The sequence below is a fragment of the Aquila chrysaetos genome, chromosome 8 (assembly GCF_900496995.4).
Source record: "Aquila chrysaetos chrysaetos chromosome 8, bAquChr1.4, whole genome shotgun sequence".
In the NCBI taxonomy this organism is placed as follows: domain Eukaryota; kingdom Metazoa; phylum Chordata; class Aves; order Accipitriformes; family Accipitridae; genus Aquila; species Aquila chrysaetos.
Window position 1 is genome coordinate 11,008,314 of NC_044011.1, and position 13,759 is coordinate 11,022,072.

The 13,759-nt window shown below is 41.8% G+C and overlaps 1 protein-coding gene across 1 annotated transcript; it reads left to right on the forward strand.

The window, feature by feature from the left end:
• Positions 1–980: 980 nt before the first annotated feature.
• Positions 981–11,895, forward strand: SOD2 (superoxide dismutase 2). The gene is made up of 5 exons (XM_030022930.2): positions 981–1,113; positions 2,269–2,471; positions 6,774–6,890; positions 9,827–10,006; positions 11,384–11,895. The coding sequence occupies exons 1-5, from the start codon at positions 1,085–1,087 to the stop codon at positions 11,527–11,529; spliced, it is 675 nt and encodes a 224-aa protein (XP_029878790.1). The 5' UTR covers positions 981–1,084; the 3' UTR covers positions 11,530–11,895.
• Positions 11,896–13,759: the final 1,864 nt, after the last annotated feature.

Genomic DNA, 13,759 nt, shown 5'->3' on the forward strand with positions numbered 1-13,759 from the left:
GGGGATGGACACATGCTACTGTACTGTGCCTCTCTGTGGGCTGAGATTGCCTGTGTGGGTCTCTCCAGGTGGATTTCCTGGCAATTTCCAAGATAAGGTGATTTATTTTCAACAAGGTTGTTCAGACCTAACCCCTACTGATTTTTTGTAACTTGTGTTTTTATACTCTGGTAAATGTGAGTTCTGTAAGATCTTAGAATATCAGTATTTATTGAAAAAGACAAAACCCAAAAGATTGAGGGTTTTGTGGTAGCAGAGATGATTTCCATACAATTCAAGTTTTACCTATTGCTTGTCTTGTCTGCAGTGCCTCCTAACTCTGAGGGGAGAGTTGTCCTCACTGACCTTTCTGGAGAACCAATTTTTAATGGGTCTTTGAACTCATTTGCACTAACTATACCAATTATTTTAGCTGATGGGGTTAAGGTACCCAAACAAAGGATTTTCATCAGCACTAAAGGCTGTTGAATTGCTACCAGTAGGAAAACAGATGTTGGGAAACAAGACGTGCACAAAAATGAGGAAAAGAACAGGAATGAACCAAAACAAGTAAGTCAGACAAAATAGCTGAAAAAGTAATTGTTAGTGCTGCTGGTCCTGTCAGTAAACTGACAGAAACATGTCTTTGCCGGGCGGGTTTTCAGAGCTTAATACAGCTGCCTGGTGCCGCCCTGTCCTCTGGTGCCCAACAGCTACACTACAGGCAGAAGCTCCTGGCAGGCATTTTTCTGCTTGGTAGAGACTCCTCTTAGGCTGGTCCTCCTCAGCGGCACTTCACCTCGGTTTGCAGTACTGAGGGCCTGAGTTTTAAGATGATAACGGCTTTATAGAGTGGTTCTGTTTATAATACTGTGCTACATAGATAGTTTAAAAAAAAAAGGTATTTCTCTCAATTTGAAGAAATAGGGTGACTGCAGCGTTACGTCAACTGCAAATCGGCGAAGCTGGGCCCGCCCGCCCTCCGCAGCTGCCCGCCCTCGGCACCGCCCGCCCCGCCATCGGCCCCAGCTCCGCTGGAGGGGGGGCGGGCGGGCGAAGACGCGGTTGCGCCGTCGGTGTAACGTCCGCCCGCGAGATAGCCGCCATGTTGTGCCGCTTTGCCTCGGCGGGCAGGTGAGAGCTGCGCCGCGGAGGGGTGGGGGAGCGTAATGTCGGTCAGAGCCCCTCAGCGTGAGGCGGGCGGGCGGGCGGACCGCCCTCGCCCTCCGCGGCGGAGCGGTGGGCGGGAGGGGAGGAGGACGAGGCGGCGGTGGGGTCGCCCCCTCCTCGCCCCTCAGCGCCTCCCCGCCATTTCGGGAGTAAGGCGGTCGCGCTGCTGCCGACTGCTCCGCAGGGCTCGGCGCCGGTGCGGGCAGCGGCGCGGCCGGGGAGCTGCTGGCGGTTGTGCTTTCTCACCCTCCCAGGCTCTGCCCTCACCCTCCGCCGAGGGACTTTTGTCGCCTGACATGCTGCTGCCAGATCCTCTTGGCTTTGCTAGGCAGGGTCGCCGTACTCGGCTACTTTTCAGGGCCCCGAGGGTTTTGCTCTTGGTTTGTCCCTGGTTTACGCCAAGGTCACCAGCGAAACGTAAAAGGGCTTCAGGAGTTGACCTTCCCTCCAGCCCAGTGATTCTCCTTTCATCGTGGTCATTGTCACGTCTTGTGACAAGTGCGAGATGTTAAAATGGGGAAGGGTAACCAGAACATGTGTGGTTTTCTGTTCCGGACATTGTGGCTGCGCTGTCATCACGCAGCGTGTGGTTTTCCAGTACCCACCGTAGGGACAGGGAAGCACACATGTTGGTGTTAATGCTAGAGAGGTTCAGGCCTGGGAACCTGGTGACTGTGTTTTTCAGCCTTTTTATTTTTCTGTACAGAGACCTTGTGGATAGTGAGGGAAGGATACTTCAGGGACATCTTGGCTTCTGTTATTAATCAGTAAAGATTAGGTGAAGCTTTGAATGTCAGCATGTTAACCCGCTGGCTTTCCATTCCTATCTGCAGCTTTGCCTTGCCTGCATGCATGGGAGGGTATGTGACTTTACAGTGGCTTGGGGGGCTTGGTTTGCGAAGCCATGTATCTGTGACCTTTATGTGAATTCATCTTTGCAATTAAGCTACAGAGTATGCTTGGTTTGAGCTCTTGAAAAATGGAAATTTGACTTCTTTACCTAAGATATCACCCCATTTACTTAAAGCAGCTGATCATAACAGTCATGGTTTCAGTCTGCTTCAGTGGTAAAGCTGAAGTACTGAATAAGACTACTCCCTTCTGTTTTTTCTTCTCTAGAAGCAGTGCCAAGTTGACAGCACCATTGGGATGCTTGGTCTCTAGGCAAAAGCACACTCTTCCTGACCTCCCGTATGACTATGGTGCTCTGGAACCTCATATTAACGCAGAGATCATGCAGCTGCACCACAGCAAACATCATGCCACCTACGTGAACAACCTGAATGTTGCAGAGGAGAAATACAAAGAGGCACTGGCAAAAGGTTTGTATATCCACAGTCAACAGATGAGATGGAAGCTTGTTGACATATATGATACAGGAGAAAAAAATAGATAGCCCTTCTTTTCAGGGGAAATATTTTCTTTTAAAAGTTTCGGATTATGTAATTCAAGCTTTTTTTTTTTTAAATAAAGTGAAATATTACTAGGAATAAGCTTTCATTGTAAACTTTAGTGGTGCTGATAATTGGAAACTAGATATAACTAAAAAGCATGAATTCTGTTCTCTGTAGTACTGTAAAACTGGAAGAAAATTCATTGGTTGTTGTGGATTTAGTGCTATTTACATTGGTAACTTGAACCAAAGACTGAGTCAATACGAAATTGCAGTCATTTTACTAAACAAATACTTTGTGATGAAAGGTTAGTAACAAACTTATATAAAGGAAAATTTGTGCACCTTGATGGTTTTCACATCAGATGCTCTGCTGATTCTTGAGAAATAATCTTAGTGCCTACAGATGGAGATAAGACAAATGTGCAGTTAATGTATACAACACCCAGTGAAGAGATCTGAGTTTGGGTGTCAGTTGTGCCATTGGGTCAGATTCAGGGGTCATGTAGGTCACATGCCAGTGTTAGACACTAAAATATGTAGTAAGCCCTCATGGAATTTTTTGTTAAGATCTCAAATTGAATCCTGAGATATGCTGACTTTTATGAAGACTTTACAGTTGTAGCAGGACTACACTGAAACACACAAAATACTTTTTTTCAAATCTTTCAGTTGGACTGATGAAAATGTGTGAAATAACATGTACTTCTTTTTAAGAAGGTGTCCTGGTTTTGGCTGGGATAGAGTTAAGTTTCTTTCTAGTAGCTGGTATAGCCTTATGTCTTGGCTTCAGTATGAGAAGAATGTTGATAACACACTGATGTTTTCAGTTGTTGCCAAGTAGTGCTTTTACTGAGTGAAGGATTTTTCAGCTTCTCATGCCCAGCCAGGAAGAAGGCTGGAGGGGCACAAGAAGTTGGGAGGGGATGCAGCCAGGACAGCTGACCCAAACTGGCCAAAGGGGTATTCCATACCATGTGATGTTATGCCCAGTATATAAACTGGGGGGAGTTAGCCTGGGGGGATCACTGCTCAGGAGCTAACTGGGCATCAGTTGTCGAGTGGTGGGCAATTGCATTGTACATCACTTGTTTTGTATATTCCAATCCTTTTTTTATTATTGTTATGATTATTAGTTTCTTCCTTTCTGTTCTATTAAACTGTTCTTATCTCAACCTACAAGTTTTACCCTTTTCCTTCCGATTCTTTCCCCCATCCCACTGGCTGCGGGGGAGTGAGTGAGCAGCTGCATGGTTAAACCACAACAGAAGGTGGAATTATTTTCTGAGTTTTTTTCTGTTGTGATGATCTTTCTAAAGAGTATCAATTTACCTATGAGAAGTAGTTACTCTATAGACTCACTTCTGTCTGGTTGCCACATGGCTTCACAGTGTAATTTAACTGCTTGGCCATGGATGAAAGTGAGAATTGTCAGTATCTGAGTAAACTTGAACCCTGTATCCCTTGATAATTGCCGGTGTGCTTGAATAGAGAATGTTCATTACCTATGAAAGTTTAGAGATTTTCAAGTGCCTAAGTAAGCCTAAAAATAACTTCTACAGTCTAAATTAATGAACTAAAATGACATTTGATTAAGAATCAGGCAATCATGATTGCCTGCTGTTGTCCTGCAGTGGTGGATCCAAGAAAGTTGTATTCCGGTGATTTAATCAGTGCAAACAGAGCTGAGGAGGGAACATGAACTCTAAGAAAACTGTATCTGTTGCTGCTGTTACTAATGCTGTTTAATGACCAAGGCTTCAGCCACTAATGGTGGTGGAATTTCCGGTTAGCAGAAACACCTGCAGTGTTGTGGATCCTTTGAGGTATTTTTTAAAAATACTGTCCTTTGATAGCATCTTGTTGCTTGCTGTTGGAAATCGTCTATCTAGAAGTAGAGGTTAATCTTTCCTTAAGGATTTTGTAGGCATTATTTTGCAAATGGATGATGTATTGGTGGTGGTTGTGCACACCAAAGCAGACAAATACTTACTTGAGGTATTTGTGAGTGTGTGGTTTTGGTTTTTTTTTTTCTAACTGGTATCCCAGCTTACTGTGTGTAGTATTTTGACCCTCATTAGAAAAACTTCTAAGACCAGGCCTTAGGAAAGGGCAAAGTCTGAACTGCCACCTCATTCTCTCAGTATTGTCATTCTTTTTCCATACTTAAAAACTGAGCATGATAAAAAATGTTTTTGTGCTGCATTTCAGTGTTGGGTTACATAGCGTGTCTGATCACTATCTAATATCTCTTCTGGATAACAGAACCTTCTCAATGGCTTTTGTTCAGCAATAGAAAGTAAAGTATTCTCTTCAGATTATCTTTAACATGTTCTTCACCTATCTATATCTGCTTAGAAAACTCAAGTAACAGTTGTCCTGAGGTGAGTCCCATTGGCTTATGTTGTCAGCTAATTTGAAAATGGGTATGCACTTCTGTGATAGGGTGCAGCAGAGGACTTTGTTTCAGCATAACCTGGTTCTGGTTGCTGGTCCATCAAAACATGCAAGATTTGCTACTTGAAGGATATAAACTTGAAACTTATTTTCAGTGAAAACTTGTGCCTACCACAGTTTTCCCTGTTCTTTTCTGACTGTCATGTGACCTGTGGTGCTTTACTTAACTGCTCTTAGAAGGCAACAAAGGACTCTGCAGACTGCGAAACTGAGCTGACTGGTCTCTTGAGCACCTCTAAGCTGCCTGTCTTGGTTTACTGAATTGTCCTCTGTGGCTATGTTGAGGAGTGTGGAAAGCTGGAGCAAAGGCCAGGGACTCTGTATACAAATAAATTCAAGGATACTTTCGCTGTAACTTAAGGGCAAGTTACTTTTTTTCCCATTGCCTTTTCCAGTGCAAAGTTCAGCAGGACTGATCTGACAGCACCACAAATACTGTGTTTTAAGGACAATGGTCAAATGCCATCTCTGGTTCTCAGTGGTCCTGAGGAATAGGTTCCTCTAAGGAATAGTGGAATAAAGAGTGATGAAGACATTAAAGACATTCTGGGTTATTTTTGGATTTCTGGCTTGTGATATGCTGTATGCTCTGGATGAACTTAAAAGTGTCATTAAGACATGCAAAATTCAAGGAAAATGTCCCAAAGATGCCATTTGAGTGGGTACAAGAGATGTCTCATCCTTAACCTGCTACCTGAATTCAGCAAATAGTGTTTTTACTAACTGCTTTGGATGCTTTGTTCCAGTCCTGTACCTGTCTGTAGTTTCTGAAGTGTATGAGGAGATGCTGAGAACATGGAATCCTATATTAAAACCTTAGTAACAGGTGTTCTACTGCTTTGTGGTTTGCCTCAACATCTGTGTTAAGATGACTCATTATTGCTATAGGAAGATTTCTACCACTCATTCCTGAGAGACTGTGGAGGAAACAGCTGCCCCCACTGATTTTTTATTAGAGAATGTATTGGAGTGGTGGAGAAAGCTTCAAAAACCTTTGAGATGTTTCAGTTCTTTTAAAAGGTAAAATAGCATTCAAAACACTTGTGTTGAAGTGGTGCAACACCATTCAGAGGCACAAGGCACCAGTGAATTCTTTAAGAAATATGACATTTTGTGGAGCGGGAGGAAGTACAGGGCTGTCTGATCTTGATTTGAGATGCAGGGTTCTGTCATGTGGAGTAAAATCTGGGTCACTATCTCTTCCTGCAAGTACCTCCCTCCAAAAAAACCAAAATGAAACAAAAAATGGGAGGGAGAAGAACATCTTGTTTGTGTATGTGCTAACTGTACTCATCAACTTTCTCTCAAGCACAGTTAGCCCTCTAAATTGTTTAAGAAGTTTAAAAATTCTTAGTTTGCAAATCAGTGAGCTAATGGATGAACAATGTTTTGTGTTGTAGTGGTAATACTGAGCAATTTACACATGCTGGGTCCTTGAAGTGTTCTGGCAGTATTAGTTGCTTTATTCTGCTGTAGAATGGCAGTAGATCTTATATGTGTAGTATGGGTTGCCTGATAGTTGCAATATTGGCAGATCACATATCTTCACAGCATAAGAAAAGGTCAGAGATAAAGAAATCTTTAATGTAGTTTGTCAGTGACTATCTAAAAAGTGGGTAACAGTCACAAGCGTTATGTTTTCCATAGACATGTTATAGGCTAGTGAGACTTAAAGATTTTGGAGATTGATGGAGGCCTAGTGGCAACTTAGTGACTACTGTGGTGATGATGATGTTTTCATTTATCTATGTACTTTTATCTTCTGCATCCTTAGGTGATGTTACAGCTCAGGTGTCACTTCAGCCTGCACTGAAGTTCAATGGTGGGGGTCATATCAATCACACCATCTTCTGGACAAACCTTTCTCCTAATGGAGGAGGAGAGCCTAAAGGTAAGTGCTTGTTACAGTGATTTATTGCATCAGTTTTAACTGACCAGTAGAACTGATGATCTTGTCTGTCTTTGAAAGAGTCTTAAAGGATCTTTGTTTTTCAGAGTTAATTTGCCTTTCTATATGACAGTTACCACAATTCTCAGGAATTCAGGTTTTTTTGGATGCAAGCCAAGAATGTAAAAAGCTAGCTAAGTACTTTTAATTTCTAAAGCTGATTATGTGTACGCTGCAAAATACTTGGCTACTGCTGTATGTTGTCCTTTCCATCTTCATAAGAGAAAACAGTTGTACACAGCTATGCTAATAAAGTTACCATATGTACTTGGTTCACAGGAAGGGAAGAAATGTGCTTGCAGACCACCCAACCTAGTGGCTGGATTTATGCTGCAATTTGAATAGGGATAGTATAGCAGTTAGAGCCTAAAGGAAGAAATCCCCTTCGGGAGGATAGAGTAGTGATTATCTACAAGTGACCTACAATTAAAGGTAAAGGCCCTATAGTACAGATCTCATAAAAGCTATTGTGATAAACTTGAGGGGTTTTGAATGAGGTTTATGTGCCTGTCTGTAAATTGGTGCGCTTCAGGTGCTTTGTACTCCAGTTCAGCCTTCACAGGTGACATCTGCTTGTGACTTTTGACTCTACCATGGAAGTACAAAGATGCTCTGAAGATGATCTAGTTAAGAATGGAGCATAAAGTTTTGAAGCTTCGATGCTGAAATTTCAACAAGCAGTTCTGATACCAGTCCATTTCTGATAGAGCTTGTTGTCAGATAACATTCTCAGAAAAGATGCTTTAAAGCCTTGATTTTTGTTTCCCAATTTCTGTGAAGTTTCTGTGAAAGTCAGCAAGTCTCAAATGTCATCTTTCAGTATCAACTGAATGGTTCAAGGCTTTTGTAGGAAGCCTGCTAAAGCCTGTCTTAAGATGCACTTGCACCTTTCGCCAAGAGATTTTCAAAACCATCCGTCCAAAGGTGGAAGGAATGAAGAGTTCTCCAGCATTGCACTGTATGAAGTATTCTTACACGTCTTGTAGTTTAACCCCAGCCAGCAGCTAAGCCCCACACAGCCGCTCGCTCACTCCCCCCTGGTGGGATGGGGGAGAGAATCGGAAGGGTAAAAGTGAGAAAACTCGTGGGCTGAGATAAAGACAGTTTAACAGATGAAGCAAAACCTGCACATGCAAGCAAAGCAAAACAAGGAGTTCATTCATGTCCTAGTTTCAGCTGGGATAGAGTTAACTGTCTTCCTAGTAGCTGGTACGGTGCTATGTTTTGAGTTCAGTATGAGAAGAATGTTGATAACACTGATGTTTTCAGTTGCTGCTAGTAGTGTTTAGACTAATGTCAAGGATTTTTCAGCTTCTCATGCCCAGCCAGCGAGAAAGCTGGAGGGGCACAAGAAGTTGGCACAGGACACAGCCAGGGCACCTGACCCAAACTGGCCAACAGGGTATTCCATACCATATGACGTCCCATCTAGTATAGGAACTGGGAAGTGGGAGCGGGGAATTGCCGCTCGGGGGACTAGCTGGGTGCCGGTCGGCGGGTGGTGAGCAATTGCACTGCGCATCATTTGTACATTCCAATCCTTTCATTATTGCTGTTGTCATTTTATTAGTGTTATCATTATCATTATCCGTTTCTTCTTTTCTGTTCTATTAAACTGTTCTTATCTCAACCCGTGGGTTTTGCTTCTTTTTCCCGATTTTCTCCCCCATCCCACTGGGTGGGGGGGAGTGAGTGAGCGGCTGCGTGGTGCTTAGTTGCTGGCTGGGGTTAAACCACGACAATTCACCACTTCCCATGGGCAGGCAGGTGTTTAGCCATCCCCAGGAAAGCAGGGCTCCATCACATATAACGGTGACTTGGGAAGACAAAAGCCATTACTCCGAATGTCCCCCCCCTTCTTCCTCCTTCCCCCCATTTTATATGCTGAGCATGATGCCATATGGTCTGGACTATCCTTTGTGTCAGTTGGGGTCAGCTGTCCCAGCTGTGTCCCCTCCCAACTCCTTGTGCCCCCCCAGCCTACTCACTGGTGGGGTGGGGTGAGGAGCAGAAAAGCCCTTGGCTCTGTGTGAGCACTGCTCAGCAGTAACAAAGACATCCCTGTGTTACCAACACTGATTTCAGCACAAATCCAAAACATAGCCCAATGTTAGCCACTATGAAGAAAATTAACTCTATCCCAGCCAAAACCAGCACAACATGCTAATTAGAAAGGAGCGTAGACACCTTCAGGTTTTGAGCAAACACTTAAGTATCTGAAAACTACAAGTGTGCTAGGGTGTAGGGGAAAGGAAGTAGTTCGACAGCGCATTGTTACACTAAGCAATCCTAGTTTCTGTTCCCTTTGCCCCAGCACAGTTTATCTTAATAAAAAGGGATCTAATCATGGAGCCTATTTACCCATATCAAATAGACTACCTAACTGTAGAAGCAGATGTAAATCTAAAATCTGAGGGGAGTGCTTAAATATCTCTTAGGATGTGTAGATTCATTATAGTGATATCAAAGATGTCTAAATATTTCTTTGTATGAAGACAAAGAAACCACAGCCACTTAGTGTTGTTCTTCTAGGTATGCAGACTAGCTTCTTACCTTCTTTGCTAGTCTTCTGTGGTGTTCACTTTGCTTTTAGACAAGAATGTCAACTCCTGAATGTCCAGTTGATAGCACCCTGACTGTGTCTTTGAGGACAGCACGTTTGATGACTACACTAATTTCTTTCCAGTCTGTTTGCCCTCTGAAGCAGGTTGGGACAGAGCTGTTAATTAATGATGCAACTACTCTGTTTGTCTAGATACTTTCTTCGCATAGAGCCCAAATGCTTCTGATCCTCTTTCCTTCTATTTCCAGGTGATATCTGGAAAATTGAAAGATGTTAAGTGCCTGACATTCTGTGATCTTTCTGTGCTTTTTTAAAGGAGAATTGATGGAAGCCATCAAGCGTGACTTTGGTTCCTTTGCAAGTTTCAAGGAGAAGCTGACAGCTGTATCAGTTGGTGTTCAAGGATCAGGCTGGGGGTGGCTTGGCTATAACAAAGAGCAGGGCCGCCTACAAATAGCAGCTTGTGCAAATCAGGACCCTTTGCAAGGAACAACAGGTCAGGTTTCTTTCCTTCCCTTCTGCTTCTTTCTTTGTAGATTCCATAGGCAAGTGTATGAGATCTGAAAAAGGGATTTGTGGACAAATTGAATTGAGAAGAAATTGGTGGATAAATAGGGCTGGAAAACTGAATATCACTACTAGCAGAAGTGAAAAACAGTTGCAGTTTTTAAAACAGCATTAGTAAAGCACGACTTAAAAACTGTGAGGAACAGTAGGGTTTGACGTCTGTCTAGTCCAAGGGGAAATAGATGGGGCATATTGTGAAAGCACTCTCTCTTAGACAATAGTTTTAGCTTAGGCTCCTATGGATTATTTTTGAGTAAACTGGAGTAGCTTGCCTGTGTCGAGGAAGATTAAGCTTCTTGCCTTTAGATTGTTTTGTCTGGCAGAGGGGCTATTCACAGAACTGTCAGTGTAGGCTAGACAACAGGAGAGGGGAAGGTGTACATAATAACTCCTGTTACTATGTAGGCTGGGTTTGAAAGGGAAGGTTTATAATCTACTCTTCACCAATATTAAGGAAGCAATGAGTATCAGTTAAATCAACCTTGGATGTGGATAAATCTTACAGCTAGGCAAGGAGCATAATACTAGCAATGATCACTTTTAAAGATATTTTTACTTGCTTAGAGAGACATGGAAGTGATGATGTCAGGCTGGACACCCTCCACAGAGGGAAGAGGTCATGGCCAATAAGAATACTGCCTGCAGTGGCTCTTCATCCAAATCATATTGCAGTTATCTTTAAAAGATGTTCTGTAGAATTCATAGAGAATGGCAAGGAATTTCATGTATTGTCAGCAGTCCCTGTATTGCTTCTCAGTAGGGGGAAAAAAAATAATTTTAGTATAGGGACTTAGAGCATAATGGGGGTAAACTTTACCCCTGTCCCCCATGAAAACTCCCCATTAAAAAGACAGTGAGAAGGATATTTAGCACAAAAGCAAGGAAAGTAATTAGAGAATGAATAACTTGTAATTAAAATATTGCAAGCAAACTGGCATGGCAAGAGACTCCTTCATGGTGTAACATTTCATGAAAATGTTTGCATAACTGTGCAAAAGATGTAAACTTTTCAAAAATGACTGTATCTGGTTTCAGTTATGTCTTCAAGGTAGTTCTAGAGTATTCATAGGTGTTTATCTTATTGCATAAACTGAAAGAGCTAGTTGTGTGTGTGTGTGTAGAACAAAAAGTTCTGTAAAATGTTGCAATAAGCACTTATGTGCTGGAGAGCTTTTTATTTCCCTGCAGATAGAGACTCAGAAATTGGGTACAACTTGGGGATGCAATATAAGACTTTACATGTAAAGCATGATTTCATAGATTTACAAGATTTATTGTGTCTTTTTTTTTTTTTTTTTTTTTACAGGTCTCATTCCTTTGCTAGGAATTGATGTATGGGAACATGCTTATTATCTTCAGTACAAAAATGTTCGACCTGATTATTTGAAAGCCATCTGGAATGTGATCAACTGGGAGAATGTATCTTCAAGATATGCAACTTGCAAAAAGTAGACTGGAATTCTTGCACAGACTACTAAAATGTCACCACTTCTACTCTGATACCACTCTTGTAGTAGTGCCCGTGGCTTACAAATGAATTGCTCTACTGCAGATAACACTTAGCTCATCCAACCAAAGCATTTCATAATCAAGCAAAGTGTCTGCTTGTTTAATTGTGAGAGGTATTTACTTAGATTTTTGAAGTTTTAAACTGTTGTGCAACAAAGGGAGACACTTTAATTGTTTCCATTGCATGTAGAAACATAGATCACCTTGCTGAAGCTTAATGAGGTAATGGATTTCCTTGTTGCACTAAAATACCTAAGTGGAAACATGTACTAATGTTGCTATAAACAAATAAAACTCAAGAATCTTCTATAACTGTCTGTAAGAGACTGATTTTTAGTAATAGCTGGTCCAGTTACTTTATTTAAAAATGAATGGAGAAAAGAAACACCTTTTTTAATTTGTTATATTACAGGCTATGGAGCTTCTTACATATTAAAAAGATGGGTGAAATGGGAAATAGGCGTTGCTGTGCCTGCCTGACTTGACTGTCTTCAGTCATCCCTACCTGTTCCTGGATCTCTTACGCAAGATTTTCATGTATTGCACTGATGCACTAGCTTTTGAGGTGTTACCTTGGGCAAGAGATTACAGTACTGGGTCAGGCTAAATTGTTCGTATAGGAACTGAATGAGAGCATGTGATACTCATTTCATACTAGCCATTCAAGTATATCCTAAAACATCCTTTAACTTAAGGGACTGATTACATGCATATATCAAGTCTAAATTGTCTCTGCATAGCTGTATTCCCGAAGCAGTTGTAACAAGTTAAACTTAATGCTTGAGGCGGGAATGAAGTACTATTTGGTATAAAGGAGCATGCCCAAAAGGTCTTAAAAAATACAAGAAATAGTTGGTGTGTTTTGGTTTTTTTGCTAGTTTTGTTGCAAGTATTTTAGACTGGATGCGGCTGGGTATACATAGTACCTTGTGCGTAAGTTTTCTTTGAGCTTTCTCAGTATGCCTCTTTAAGTTCAAGATGGATTCTCAGGGAAACAAGGAATAGGCTTACATTACTGTACTGCTAGGCTGCTGTTTTCTAGTATTAAGTAAGATTAAGGGGAGAAGGAAGAAGAAAGAAATGCCTTTCCTTAGCAAATGGAGGGAGAGAAACTACCACCACCATAGGAAAAGTCTTTAGTCACTAACCAAAGCTGCGTCTGGTGAGAGAATGTTGTGAATGAGAGCGAGTTGTGCAAACGTGGCTTATTTCACATTTAAAGTGTTTGGTTTTTTATTCTGCTGTGGGATATTTTTTCTCTAGGTCTAGTTCTCATCTCGGATATGCAGCTTGAGCTTCTGCTTACGTCTGAATTGCTTCATAATCTTGTTTAAAACTTGTAGCATCCTCCCTCATATCTGTGGTTTGCCTCTGAGGGGGTGAGAGCAGTGATGAAGAAAAATAAGATTATTGGTAATCAGTCTGACAGCTTTTGACTTGAATTTCAAAAAAAAAAAGCCTACTGAAGCATCCATATTCCTGCTGTCTGCAAAATCCTCTGCAGGTGTGGGGAGCTGGTAAATAAAGTCTCTCACAAACTATGCTCAGCTTTTCTTCTTGGAGAGGAAGCCTGGGTCTTGATGAGTAAACACTAGTATCACATAGATTCCTCCCCCCCCCCCCCCCCCCCCCCCCCGAAGCTTCTGGCAGAAAGAATTATACTTCCTAGGTAGCAATTCAAAATGAAATCTTTGCTGTAATTATTTACTGAGGTGATCAGTTTTATTTTGAAACCCATCTTCCTAACTTAATGTTCCCAGCCTCTGTCCTTGAGTGTTTCCTTCAAAGCACTTCAGCATGTTTAAATTAATGCAAAATACATCGTGTAGCCCACAATATTCCTGTTGCAAGGCTATTGAGGCAAATCCTTTTTAAGGACTTAATCAACTCTGTAACTAGTGTTAATATTGTTGATAGTTCTTAGGGAGAGAAAGGAACAGTATTTACCATAACTTCTAAATCATGTGTAGCTAGCTATAGATACAAAGCTTAATTTAAGCAAGTTGGGTTGGTATCTGGATTAGTAAAGGCTATTAGTTCGGTTTTAGTTGTCAGACTTCAGTTTACTGAAATCCTGCAGATAAGGTGGATTGAGTGGGAGTGAAGCAGTGGCATTTTTTTAGAGGAACAGGCACTTCAGATATGAAGAAGATCCTTAGTTTCTTACTTTCCA